Source organism: Oryza brachyantha, chromosome 10 (assembly GCF_000231095.2).
Source record: "Oryza brachyantha chromosome 10, ObraRS2, whole genome shotgun sequence".
Classification (NCBI taxonomy): Eukaryota; Viridiplantae; Streptophyta; class Magnoliopsida; order Poales; family Poaceae; genus Oryza; species Oryza brachyantha.
Genome location: NC_023172.2, coordinates 6,864,713 through 6,879,362, shown reverse-complemented (window position 1 = coordinate 6,879,362; position 14,650 = coordinate 6,864,713). Strand labels below are relative to the sequence as shown.

At 45.7% G+C, this 14,650-nt stretch overlaps 1 protein-coding gene and 1 non-coding gene across 2 annotated transcripts; one reads left to right on the top strand and one right to left on the bottom strand.

The window, feature by feature from the left end:
• The first annotated feature begins 8,192 nt into the window (after positions 1-8,192).
• Positions 8,193-8,331, top strand: LOC121055645. Its single transcript, XR_005812679.1, has one exon. It is a non-coding gene; the product is annotated as a small nucleolar RNA Z247 (small nucleolar RNA).
• A 4,610-nt stretch (positions 8,332-12,941) lies between these two features.
• LOC102702042 (WUSCHEL-related homeobox 11-like) lies at positions 12,942-13,947 on the bottom strand. Its single transcript, XM_015841468.2, is given in 2 exon segments — positions 12,942-13,668; positions 13,781-13,947. Coding segments are annotated over 2 exon segments (894 nt in total).
• Between the last annotated feature and the right edge of the window lie 703 nt (positions 13,948-14,650).

Below are 14,650 nucleotides of genomic sequence, written 5' to 3'. Positions count from 1 at the left end.
GAGCCCGGCCTCGTCGCCGCTGGCCTCGCCGTCGGTGCCCTCGTCGAAGTTGCGCGCGTAGCTGCGGGCGTCGTAGTGGAAGTCCCCGGACCGGCGGCGCCCGTGGCGCGCCGACGACGCGAAGCTCTGCCCGCGGGCGCGGATCCACGCAGACGAGGACTTGATCAGCGACGGCGACGGCGACGCCGGCCGGTCGGCGTGTGGCGGGTTGACGCCCGAGGGGGACGCGCACCGCGAGGAGGAGGTCGGCGACGGGCGGAAGCAGCCGGTGAAGCAGCCGGTGGAGGCGACGACGGGGACCTCGACGTTGAGATTGCGGTGGAGGTGGCGCTGCCGGTGCTTGGCTTCCTGAGGCTGCCATGTGGGGCCCCCGTCGTTCTGGTCCGCCTGAGAAGAAGAGGAGGCCGCCATGGTTGGTTGATCCTTAATTCTGCTAATCTCGCGAAATGTTTTTTATTATTTCTTCTCCCGTTAAGCTGATTTTTTTAATTAATTTATTTTTTTCCAGAATTTTGTAAAAGCGTGAGCAAGAGAGAAATTTACGGGTTTGGTTTTCCTTGGAAACAGGACATTGTCCAATCTTAGGAAGCTGGCTTTACTGTTCCACGATAAATGGCAGGTTAGATAGCAAATATCTGAGCTATTAATTTGAATCTTTTACACTTTTCTTAAACTTTAAGGATCTATCCATGATTTTGAATTACCTATTCTTCCCGCCTACTTTTCACGAACTCATTCTATTTATCATGTTTGCGTAATTGCGTCACATATCCGACGGCCTCAAAAATCTATGTGCGGTTCAACGATTCACATTTTCCTAGCAGAAACCTTTGATACGTAGAAGCAACAACACCCTACTGCGGAAATTTAGATCGCTAATTAAGTTTTGGTCCTAGTTAACCCTTCTATACTTAACAATATATTTTTCCATGTAATGATCATTAATTTGTGATGGATAAGATTTCATATATATTTCTATATTAAAAAAGTTTCTATATGCAAGACAGACTTCCGCACAATCACCGGACATAACGCTGTTGGCTTACACTGGCGTTGCCCACATCATCCGTAGCATGCCTGACAAAACACCGATCTCGTTCATACATGTCGACAGGCGCTTGGTGCAATGCCTATTCAGTAGCTGGAAGGGTGGCAATGGTCTAAGGCCGGTTGATTATTTTACGACCCTATTTAATTCTTTAAAAAAATTTAGCTCAAAACTCTATACAATTTTATTTTTAACCCGTTTTAAATCCGGTCCTTAAATTTCGTAGACAAAATAGTTAGCCCCATTATCACCCCTGCCCTGACGTCTGTCGTCTGCAACATTCTTTTTTTCCTCCTACTACATTTAGATAAAAATACTAATAATGATTAGAGTAGTTCTCAAGTGTATGTATATACATTTTAGCACATTATTGTTTGAATGTGAACAATAATAGGATGGTATAATCATATCGACATATCTAGAGGAAAAAATGGGTAATATAGTCTTGCTAATTTATATTTTGGTAATATGTAAATATTATATCACATGTTTAGATAAATAGTAATAAATAATATTTAGGTGATTTTAATATAAAATATAGTTCACTACTTTTATTTTTAGTCTAAAAATTGGGGTGAGTGTTATATAAACGTTGTACATGATTTTTTTATATAAACATTTAAATATATTTCATGCCGTTAAATAGTTTGTTAGTATTTTCATATAAATAAGTGGATGATGGATAAATAAAATGACATTAGCCTACTGATTTGTAACGCCCGTGTTTCTATTTGTTTATTCGGTTCCCATCTTTGTTTAGGAGAGTTTTAGTTTCGTTGTTTAATTAGGTGTTCTAAGTTTTATTCATGTTCTCCCTGTCCAAATCATTTATCCAAAAATCTCAAAACAATCTTAGTACCCAAGTCACTCAAAATCATCGTTTTTGCTCCTTGTTTTTAACTGTTGGCTTCTTTCATCCAACGTTCATCTCCTTCATTCAGTTGGGCACGTCAGTTGGGCACGTATCCTACTGCCTCCACGGTTAGGCTATCTTCTTCCAAGTGCCCGGGTTGTCTCTCATCCTATTACCCCCGTGCCCTCCTTCTATTTTGCTCGTTCATCCAAGGCAGTAGACCCTCAGTAGCAGCAGCAAGCTCGACGGCCTTGCACTGCATCGCTGCAACCCAAGCTTGCCAGGGACGCAAAGTCGCTGCCCTCGCTGCTTCCCATATTTTTCATCGATGAGGGCTCGCTGCAGTCGCTGCCCGTGTCATCCCTTCGTTTGAAAGGGCGGCGAGCAGAGAGCAGCGGCAGCCGTGACGGCCCCGGCCACGATAGGCCCCGGACAGCAACGCGACGTCTATAAATACCCTCGGGGGCTCACCATTGCCGTCACCACTCCGACAAGCGGTGTGGTTCCATCTTATGCGAGCCGACATGGTCGCGAGGGGTAAGCCTCTCCTCGGTCCTGATCTCCTCTCCTCCACGGTGCAACCGTCGCCGGCGTCACTCCTAGCTGAGGCACCGTCACGGTGAGTGCATGTATGCAGCATGCATGGCGCAATACCGAGCAGCATGCATGGCGCACAGCTAGCCAGCCACCTCCAGCCCCCAGCGCCACCCCTCCTCACGGCCTTCCTCCCCGCCATCAGTGCCCGATCCCTCCTTGGCCAGCCTCCTCTCCAGCTGCCCTCCCTCCCATGGCGTTGTGAGTGAGAGAAAGAGGGACAGAGGCAACGGGAGGAAGAAAGAAAGCAAGAAGAAACAGAGCCCGTGAAAGAAGTAGAGAAAAAGAGAATAGAGATTAAAGGAGGGGGGCCCATGTGGACCCCACCTTGTCCTTCTCTTTCTAGTCAACAGCTTGGCCCCACTCGTCAGGAATATTCCCTGAAATATTCTGTTCTCATTTCTCTAGTAGCCATCTGAAATACTTCCAAACTTCAAAAATTCATATCTCCTAAACCGTAACTCCCATCGACTCCGTTCCGGTTCTAGAATCTTTCAAAAATTCTGTTCTCATTTTATAATTTATCTTCCTTCCAGCTGTAAGTTTATATTTTATTTTGTTTTCCCGCGTGTAGAGTCCGAGATCGACAGAGAGCTTGAGCTAGGTTTCGACGCTTTGACTGCTGCTCCCGAACCAGGCAAGCCTCCTTTGATCATATTCGCTCCTATATTTTTGAATTAATTATTTTATTTGCAAAGTTGCATGCTTAGGGTTACACTGTGTTTTTAATTGCTTGGCCACGGTTCGCGTCGAATCATCGGACCTTCCTATTAGTTGCACTTATTTATATATTTAGGCCATCATCCCTGAACCCCACTTACAATTGTTTGGTGCTCGTATCACCGTGTAGACAGCCTATAGGTCGTGATTATACTGTTTTACGATTAATCATTTATGGTTTAAATATTTCTTGTATTTATTTTCAAACCAAGGAATATGATGTGCTAGTTTTAAAATAAAGAGAACGGTTGTTTATTTTCTTTTAAACTGATAATGCGTGAGTTAGTGCCATGGTGGCTGGACTACGCTTTATCCTAAGGACCGATTCCTTTGGATATTCATCCAAACATAAAACAGTGCGACCAAACGGGTAGTATGGGATGCCTCTGGTTGAGTAAGTAGCTAAAACATGGGTGTATAGCAGGTTGGCAATTGAGGCACGTCGGGATAAGGAGACTAAGGCATTCTCCTGAGATGGGAGTCTGGCCTGGGCTGTTGGGATACGGTCAGCGCTATACGGCATGGCCTGAGTACACGAGGGCATGAGACTTGCCTGATACTTGGTATCAGAGATTGGCCCAGCTGTGTGACCAGGGATGCTCATGGGTTGGTTATGGAAAGCCCTTGTAGATGATGTTCCTTTTGTCCGCCGTGTCTAATCCACATGTGTGGGTAAAGGGTGATGTTCACGGTGTGTGGGTAAAGCGTGCAACCTCTACAGAATGATAAACTGTTTAAATAGTCGTGCCATGGGCATGGGCGGCTGTGAGGTGTTTCTCACAACGTAGTTTTTATAAAACCCCTATTTTGATTTCTTTGGTTTATTTATTCTTGGGGACGATGTATGAGTCCGTGTGACTCGAGGTGTTGGTATATATGGAGGTTTTGGCTGAGATGGCCATGTGTGGAATAGTGGTGGATTAAAAGGTGATGTGCCGAGATGGCACGAGGGTTACGCTTCATCTATATACAGTAAAGGGTTTATTACTTTGTTTTTCGAACTTGGCTCACTAGTATTTATTAAATGAACCGTTTCAACAACTCTTTGCGAAAATGACCATGTCCCTACCTTGATTTTTAGCCTGCATATCATAATTTGTTATCGGCTTGCTGAGTACGTTAGTACCCACCCTTGCTTATTTATCTATATAGAGTTAGAGGATGAGTGCCTCGACCCCTTGGCTGCAGACTACTACCATGAGCAGTTGGAGTCCGACATCACAGGGCTTTAGGCCTAGTTCCCAAGCATGATCCCTGGGTTTATGTTAGTTGTCCTGTCGTTTGTGCCATGTGCGTCTCACTTGCCGCTGCTGTTATCTTATTTCTGCTTTAGGCATATGTGTTCTGTGGGACTACCAGTTTAGGGCTTGTCCACGGCGGTAGGATGTATGACACCACCATCAGTGTTGCAATAAAACTTTATATCATATGTTTTCCACTATTATTCTGTGAGGTATCATTTCATGGTACCATGACCACAGGTAATAATATGACCCTTAGTCTATGTGGGATTCCTCGTGAACCGACATAGCTTGGGGCGCCATATGACCGTGCGTCATTGGGATCCTGTTGACGCTGAAAACGACAATCAACGTTCACACACGTAGGCCTGGGAATCAATCTTAGACCATTCCAGTGCAGGACCTAATTCTTAGAAATACTGGGCGTGCCAGTTAGTTTGATCCTGTAACTGACAAGATATAACATGGAAAACAGTTAACCCTGAAATCGCTATCGGCCGGATAGCCGATACCGTTCCAGGACCCTAGCCGATAGACTAGACGATCGGCTCTTGAGGAATTTTTTTATAACAATTATTAATATGCCCAATCAGCTGGGTCAGAAGTAGGATAAACACCGAGCAACCCAATCAATCAACTAATCTTAAAAGATCGGACCGAACCGAGACAGTCTTAAGATTAATCGGCCGATCGGACCATCCATAGCTTATCACACGTGAGATCAACAGCCGATACAAGACTAGATGTGGAATCGGATATAAACTGGGATGCTATACTAATTATTAACATGAAACAATAACGACTAATAACATGCATACTTATACCAGACCTAGAAGATCGAATCTAATCGAGACAGTACAGATCTACGCACAATCATATATGACACCAGTGGAATATTATAGCATGCAAATAACGAGATAGCAAACCAACGTAATCCATCAATTAATCCATTAAACCCAGCCGATCGGACAGACTTCTATGGACAGATCATACCAGACATACATAGATCAGACCTAATCGAGACAGTACATAGTTTCGCATGATATAACCATAGAAACATGAAGATAAATCTTACACTATCGAATAAGATCATACCAGACATACATAGTTTCGCCCTGGGAAATAACTAACCGAATAAGAATCCGCTACTATCTAATTTTACACTATCTGAACTCTAATTAAATAACAGAATCCTAAACAAATTAACTTCGAGATAAATCTTAATTAATCTACACGGACTCACAGTTAAATACCGAACCTATCTCCAGCTTTGGGCCCAATCGGACTCCCATCCTTGTCCGATCTGGACTCTATCGGCCACCACCACATCGCACCCAACTTTCCTGTCTCCAACCGATTCGAGCCTTCCTATCCGATTCGGTTTTCAACCGTGTCTCAATCAATAATGACTATTTGCCAAAATATGGCATTAACAGATCCAAAATCGATAAATAAATTTTAACATGTATTTAGTCAGTAACAGAAATATTAAATAAATATCTGGTAAATAGGATGAGTTTGTTGGGTACATAAATTATGTGTTGGGATTTTATTTTGGTAAGTAAAATAATTGAATCACTTGATCTGTCTGATGTTGAATTACTGCAGACAATGGCAAATTGATCTCGAGCCTCCAATGAAAAGCGATAAAGCAAACCCTGTCTCTCTGAATAATCTTATACTGAGGCCCCGTTTAGTTTACAAAAAGTTTTCGCAAAAACATCAAATGAAGTTTTTGGACACTCATTTGAAGTATTAAACGTACTCTAATTACAAAACAAATTTCAGATTCCGCCTAGAAACCGCGAGAAGAATCTTTTGAGTCTAATTAATCCGTCATTAGTACATGTTCGTTACTGTAGCACTTATGGCTAATCACGTCCTAATTAGGCTTAAAAGATTCGTCTCACGATTTCCCGCATAACTCTGTAATTGGTTTTAATGTTCATGTATATTTAATGCTTCATTTAGGTGTCCAAAGATTCGATGTGATGTTTTTGCGAAAAAAATTTGCGAACTAAACGAGGCTTAATATAAAAAGGAGTTGTAATTTTTCTATGGCCACATCAACAAATGTACATAGTATTTACTCAATTCATTTTCCACCGTTAGATATGCATATCCAATGGTTCGAAATGATCTAAATCAGCTCTATCTTGCAATCCTACGCAGGACACATCCCCTAACTACACCGCTACGCGTCGTCCCCGTCCAGCGAAACGCCAGGCGCTGACTGACCCCATCCTCTGCCGCCGCTCCCGGTCCCTGGCGCACCTGGCCGCCGCCCGCCTCACTCCGACCGACTGGCGCCCGCCTCAGGCGCGCCAACGTAGGCCGCCGTCGTCGCTCCCGCCCACCACCCGCCCCACTCCGACCGGCTGGTGCACACGTCCGGGACACCAACGCAGGTCACCGCCGCCGGCAGCGCCGCCTGCTCCTGCCCCAAATCCGACGACCTAGTTGCTGCCCCTATTGGATTTCATTGATGGAAAATGCAGTAAGAGGCCTACGCTGTGGCGCGCCGCCAGGGAGGTTCCGTCGACATACTCCGCTGCACCGAGTCCTGGTCCCCTGACGAGCAGCGACGCGCCTATGACGTTATTGCGCGTTCAAGTAGGAAGGACTTGTCCACCTCGAGATCATGCCCGGTGAGCTTCTTGGCCTGCATGCCATGGTGATTTCTACTATGAGTTCTGTGGTCGCGGTAGCTTGATTTCTAAACCCACTGGTTGAAATTTGGGTGGTTTTTTGCAGGGGCCTCGAAGCTCTGCGGATTCTTGGACGCAAAGCAGATCAGGTGGGCGTTCTTGTCCCCCTGGTTCCAACTCATAGTTCAGAAATGTAGCTCAATGTGCTTATTTTTGTTCGTTAAGATAGTTGATATGGATTGATTTTGTGCAAGAAGCTAATACTGGACAGACTACAGAAGTTGCACTGTTGCTGCTTCCCTTTGCTGTATCTGTTAGATATATGCGTATACATTGCAACCATATATGGTTCAGATAAGGTTGTTGGGCTATAGCTAGATTATATTCTATCATATGTATTAGGAATAGTTAGATTAGTTTCTATCCCTTGTATTAGGAAATAGCCCGACGTTACCATAATCAACCATATATATACTCTTGTACTTTGCCAGATCGCTGTGCGGTCATCTAATTAACACGCAACCGTCTCACCGTAGACGTTCCTCGCTTCACATGGTTTCAGAGCTACCGTAGATTAGTTTGAGATGGCGAGTTCTTCTTCCTCCACAGTGACCGCAAATCCTTTGGTTGGCATTCAGGTTTCTGAAAAGCTTACCAAACAAAATTATGCACTCTGATCTGCCCAAGTTCTCACAGACCTGAGGGGTGCGCGACTGGAAGGCTTCATCACCGGCAAGACCGCACCACCGCCAGCCGAGATAGAGACAAAGAAAGAAGGAGAAATCAAGGAAGAAGAGAAGACAATCAAGATTGCAAATCCAGCGTTAGATGATTGGTTTGCTACGGATCAACAGGTCCTTGGCTTCCTGTTCTCTTCGCTGTCAAGAGAGATTTTATTTCAGTTTGCTGGCGCAACGACGACAGCACAAGCATGGAAGACAATCAGCGACATGTTCGCATCGAAGTCGCGTGCCGGTCTCATTAACATGCGACTAGCGCTTACCTCCACATAGAAGGGTTCCATGACGATCTCTGAATACGTCGCCAAGATGAGGACAATTGCAGATGAACTAGCTGCAGCAGGCAAGCCGATTGAACAAGATGATCTTATTGCTTATATTATTAACGGTCTTGATGCAAATTTTGATCCTGTTGTTGAGGCCTTGGATGCTCGGGCTGAACCAATTACGGTGTCCGAGATGTATTCACATCTCCTGAATTTTGAAAGCAAAATTCGGCTCCGTCAGGCATACATGTCTACCTCTGCTCACACTGCCAACCGCGGCAACATGTCTCGCAGCAGCGGTCACGCTGGCATGCAGCGCAGGTGTGGCTATCACGGCGGTGGATGTGGTGGCGGCCACAACAGCAACACAGGATGAGGAAATAGTGGTGGTGGCCACAATGACAATCGCCCCACGTGCCAAGTATGTCACAAAAGAGGGCATGTGGCCTCTGAATGTTGGCATCGCTTTGATGAGACGTATGTCCCTGATGAAAAGATCGGTGGAGCAACAACCTATGCTTATGGCATAGACAATAACTGGTACGTGGACACTGGTGCAACAGATCACATCACAGGGCAACTTGACAGGCTTACAACCAAGGAGAAGTATCAAGGCACTGATCAAATTCATACAGCAAGTGGCGAATGTATAGATATAGCGCATATTGGTCACTCCTATGTTTCTACTCCAAGTCGACCCTTGCATCTTAAAAATATCCCGTATGTTCCTCAAGCATCTAAAAATCTTGTATCAGTTCATAGACTTGTTGCTGATAACTATGCTTTCCTTGAAATTCACCATAAATATTTTTTGATCAAGGACAAGGCCACGAAGAAAATACTCCTTGAAGGTCCCTGCCGACGAGGGCTCTATCCTTTACCCGTCGGAGCTCAAATAAAACAAGCCTTTGCTGCGTCACCATCATTCGAGCGGTGGCATGATCGTCTTGGGCATGCCTCAAAACTTATAGTTCTTAAAGTTATTAGTCAGAATAGTTTACCTTGCAGTAATAAAAGTCCTAGTGAGTCCGTGTGTGATGCCTGTCTCCAAGCAAAATGTCACCAACTTCCTTTCTCTAGATCATCCAGTGTATCCAGCCGTCCCTTGGAACTCATTCATTCCGATGTATGGGGGCCAGCGTCCGAGTCTGTTGGGGCTAAATGATATTATGTTAGCTTCATTGATGATCATACCAAATTTGTTTGGATTTATTTTCTTAAGATTAAGTCAGAAGTTTTTGACAAATTTCGTGAATTTCAAACTATGGTGGAGAGACAGTTTAATCGTAAAATTATTGCTATGCAAACCGACTAGGGAGCTGAATATGAAAAATTGCATTCCTTCTTTGAAAAGATCAGCATATCACACCAGGTGTCTTGCCCTCATACTCACCAACAAAATGGTGCCATGGAGCGCAAGCACCATCATATTGTTGAGGTTGGGCTATCTTTGCTTGCTCATGCATCTATGCCCTTGAAATTTTAGGATGAAGCTTTCCTAGCAGCCGTTTATCTCATCAATTGTCTTCCTAACAAAGTTATAAACTTTGCTACACCTCTGGAGAAGCTTTTTGATCGAAAACCAAACTATCAATCTCTCCGCACCTTTGGGTGTGCATGCTGGCCTAATCTTCGACCATATAACACCCATAAACTCCAATTCCGATCCAAACGTTGTGTCTTCTTAGGCTTCACCAATATGCATAAAGGGTTCAAATGTTTGGATGTGTCCACGGGTCGTGTTTATGTCTCCCGGGACGTTACCTTTGATGAGCGTGAATTTCCCTTCTCGTAACTCCACTCCAACGCCGGCGCTCGTCTTCGTGCTGAGATTTCTCTCCTACCCGAACACCTTCAACCTCATGCATCTGATCAAGGGGGAGTACAACATAGTTCTGATCATATGCATGAATATATCCTGCCTAATCCATCACAACCACGTTTTGTTGCAATGGAAAGTGGATCTGAATCTTTTTCCAGGTACAATTGCCAGCGTGAAGCAAGCTTACGGCGCCCTCCCGGAGCAATCCATCTCGGATCGCGTGCAGGAGCTGACATCATCGGATCAGGCGCAATCATCAGGTGCAGTGCAGGAGCCAGCACAGGAGGGAGCCTCAGCCGACGAACCCAACAGCAACACCTCTCCTCGGCCGCACACACAGGAAAACATGCACCATTCAGCTGGTGACATGTCAGCAGCCCGTGCACCAAATTCAGATCAGCCGGTCACCGAAGCACCTAATGACACCGCCGGATCTTCTGTGCACGGATCTCCAGCGAACATGCATGCGCCTACTGAGGTAATACTTAGGCCTAGAACCCGGTTGCAAAGTGGTATTCGGAAGGAGAAAATTTATAATGATGATACTATTAAGTATAGTTGTTTTACTTCTTCCGGAGAACCACAAAATTTACTTGAAGCATTAGGAGATAAACACTGGAAGGAAGCAATGGATGAAGAATATGAAGCACTTATGAAAAATAAAACCTAGCACTTGTTCCTGCTAGAAAAGGAATCAATATAATAGATTGCAAATGAGTGTACAAGGTTAAAAGGAAGGCTAATGGTAGCTTAGACAGGTACAAGGCTAGACTTGTAGCAAAGGGATTTAAGCAACGGTATGGTATTGATTATGAAGATACCTTTAGCCCAGTGGTAAAAGCAGCTACCATTAGAACTGTTTTAGCCATAGCAGTGTCTAGAGGATGGAGTCGGCGACAGCTAGATGTTAAAAATGTCTTCTTACATGGTGTCCTAGAAGAAGAGGTCTATATGAAACAACCCCTAGGTTATGAGCTGATAAACCATTCAAACCATGTTTGCAAGTTAGACAAGGCATTATATGGTTTGAAGCAAGCTCGAAGAGCATGGTATGCTAAACTCAGTACAAAGTTGCATGAGCTAGGATTCATATCATCAAAGTCAGATACTTCTCTGTTCTTTTATAATAAGGGCAATACCACCATCTTTATGATTGTTTATGTTGATGATATTATTGTGGCAAGTTCCTCACCAAAGGCAACCTCAATACTCACAAGAGGGCTAGGACGAGAGTTTGCCTTAAAAGACTTCATTTCTTCCTTGGCATTGAGGTCAACAAAGCATGTGATGGAGTGATTCTCACACAAGAAAAATATGCATCTGATATTCTGAAAAAGGTTGGGATGAATGATTGTAAGCCAGTTAATACACCCTTATCAGTCTCAGAAAAACTTTCAGCACAAGAAGGAACACCTCTTGGACCAAGTGATAGCACGCAATACAGAAGCATAGTTGGAGCTCTCCAGTACCTCACCTTAACTAGGCCGGACATATCTTTTTCAATTAATAAGGTGTGCCAGTACTTACATGCCCCAACCACAGAACATTGGACTGCTGTTAAAAGGATACTTAGATATGTTAAGTACACCAAGAAGCTTGGGTTAAAGATTAGCCGATCTAATTCTTTACTTGTGAGTGCTTTTTCTGATGCAGATTGGGCAGACTGCTTGGATGACAGAAGATCCACTAGTGGCTTCACAGTGTTTATAGGACCAAACTTGGTGTCATGGAGTGCAAGGAAGCAGGCCACTGTCTCCAGATCAAGCACAGAAGCAGAATACAAGCCTCTGGCTAATGCAACAGCAGAGGTCATGTGGGTTTAAACTTTGCTTCAGGAAATAGGAGTAATAGCACCTAGGGCTGCTAAGTTGTGGTGCGATAATATTGGAGCAAAATATTTAATAGCAAACCCAGTATTTCATGCACGCACTAAACACATAGAAGTGGACTATCATTTTGTGAGAGAAACGGTAGCACGCAAGTTGCTGAAGGTTGAATATATTTCTACCAATGACGATGTTCAGACACAATCTAAATCTTACAGGCTTAGATTGAGGGGGAGTGTTAGATATATGCGTATACATTGTAACCATATATGGTTGAGATAAGGTAGTTGGGCTATAGCTAGATTATATTCTATCCTGTTATTAGGAATAGTTAGATTAGTTTCTATCCCTTGTATTAGGAAATAGCCTGACGTTACCATAATCAACCATATATATACTCTTGTACTTTGCCAGATCGTTGTGCGGTCATCTAATCAACACGTAGCCATCTCACTGTAGACGTTCCTCGCTTCACAGTATCATCTCATCATCTGGTAGTCGGTGGAGCACCCAGTTCTTAGTTCCCAAAATAAGCTAAATGTGCTTCTTGCCTTCATCTAGATGCTTAGTTATGCTACCCATACAAACCAAGCTGAATTAATTTTGCTTCTTAAGATTGATTCTCTACAAGAAGCCAATTTTGGGCAAACTGGTAATATTATACACGGGTTAATTAGATCTATGCCATTGTAACTTTCACGGATTAAAAAAATGCCACTACAATTTGCTTATTTGGACTGATGCCATCGATACTTCTTTAAAATTGGATCCATGCCATTCCGTCATCACTTCCGTCACTCCTCCAACGTTTTCCAAATCCATCCCGTCCTCCCCATCGAAGGCGCCGGCACCACCACGGAGGCAGGAGCGCACACGCATCCGAGCACGACGCCGACGGCCACCGCCGCCGCGATGTGCAACCCGCGCGAGAGTGGCTGCCCTCCTCCTCCGCCGCCACCGCCCCCGCCGCGCATCAGGGGGCCCTCCTACCGGCACGCCAACCGCCAACCTCGGCTTCGCGCGACACCGGCTGCCGAAGTCATCGTCAGGCGTAATTTCGTGTATATATATGTTCTCTGCTATCGATCGATGCATGCATGCAGATGATTAATTAGCTAATATGTATAATGTTGTGGATCGGTGCATGTTTAATTAGAGGTGAAAAACAAAAATTAGAGGCAAATCAAACCACCGACGGATGAAAATTCAGCGACATGCCCCATGCATGGCGGGGGCGGGGTTCACTAGGTTGGCACGACGAATTGTATAGCTGCTGCTGCTGCTGACCGGCGGCCGTGGACGAGGAGGAGCCGCCATGGTCCATGTAACCCATCTGCCTCGAGATGGCGAACAGGTCATCATCGCCACCGCAATCCAAGTCCCCCATGATCCTCACCGATGGCGGCGACGGCGGCCACGACGAGGAGCTGTATCCGGCGCCGTGTGTGAACAGGCCGAGCGACGAGCCCGAGCTAGCGCCAGGCACGAGGCCGGAGGAGGCTGGGGGAGAGCCCGACGATGCAGCGGCCGCCGTCGCCGTGCCGGCCTGCACCTGCGCCTGCAGCTAGCGCTAGCGGCGGCGTGAGCGCGACCGGTGGTTCTGGAACCAGTAGAAGACGTTGGCGTCACCGACGGCGCTGAAGAGCTTGAGCAGCTTGCGGATGTGGACAGTCTCGTCCTTGGGCGTGTTCACCATGCTGCTGTTGAAGATGGACTCGAGTATGAGTATCTGCTCCGGCTTCGGCGTCCACCACGACCTCACCGGCTCCCCCACCATCACCGTCGCGTGCCTGTTCGGGCTGTGGCCGCCATCGTCTCCATCCCATTCCCGGTGCACCCGGAGCTCCCGGCGGGCGAAGAGTCCACCGACGCGCTCCCGGCGGGCGTCGAGTCGACGACGAGGTCCGCAACTGGGAACATCGCAACGCGGGCGTCCTCGTCAACAGCTTCGCCACGGGTGTTCGCGCCTGGCTCGTCGGCCCACTGTTCGTCGCCACCGGCGAGTCGCCGGAAGATGACGACCCGGAAGGCTGCCTCCCGTGGGCCATGGCTGGACGAGCGAGCCGAGTGCCACGTCTCAGGCGGGCGAGCCACCGGCGGATGGCTTCCCGGCGGGAGGGCCTCCTGATGCGCGGCGGAGGCGGTGGCGGCGGAGGAGGAGGGCAGCCGCTCTTGCGCGGGTCACGCATCGTGGCAGCGGTGGCCGTCGGCGTCGTGCTCGGATGCGTGTGCGCCCCTGCCTCCGTGGTGGTGCCGGCGCCTTCGACGGGGACGACGAGATGGATGGATGGAAAACGTTTGAGGAGTGACCGAAGTGATGACGGAGTGGCATGGATCCAACTTTAAAGAAGTATGGATGGCATTAGTCTAAATAAGCGAATTGTAGTGGCATTTTTTTAATCCGTGAAAATTACAATGGCATGGATCTAATAAATCTATACACTAATTGCTTACAAGTTGATTGAATTAAAGCTATTAATTGTATTACAACAGTACAAGCCGAATGTCAGAAAGATAGACGAATATTTCTGTTGTAGACTGGCAATTGGATGGCTAGAAAGTTCATCTGGAACTGAACCTGTGCATACTGCTAGTTGAGATACACAGTTATCTCTATTTATTGCCATCTTTTCTTTTGCAGTAAAAGACCTTTGTTGTTAAAACTTTTAACCTACCTGTAGTCTTGTACTACCTCTTTAGTTGCTTTCAATTTTTTATATTTGATATCATTGATTGTTCTCCATTTTTAAGTTAATGTAAAGGGATAGTTATGTGGCATATTAAACTTCACATTTATATTTATGTAAAATATAATAAACTGATTATATTTATATGTTTATCATGATATACAGTATGGCAACGTGCCTTGCACGTGCACGATTACTAGTAATG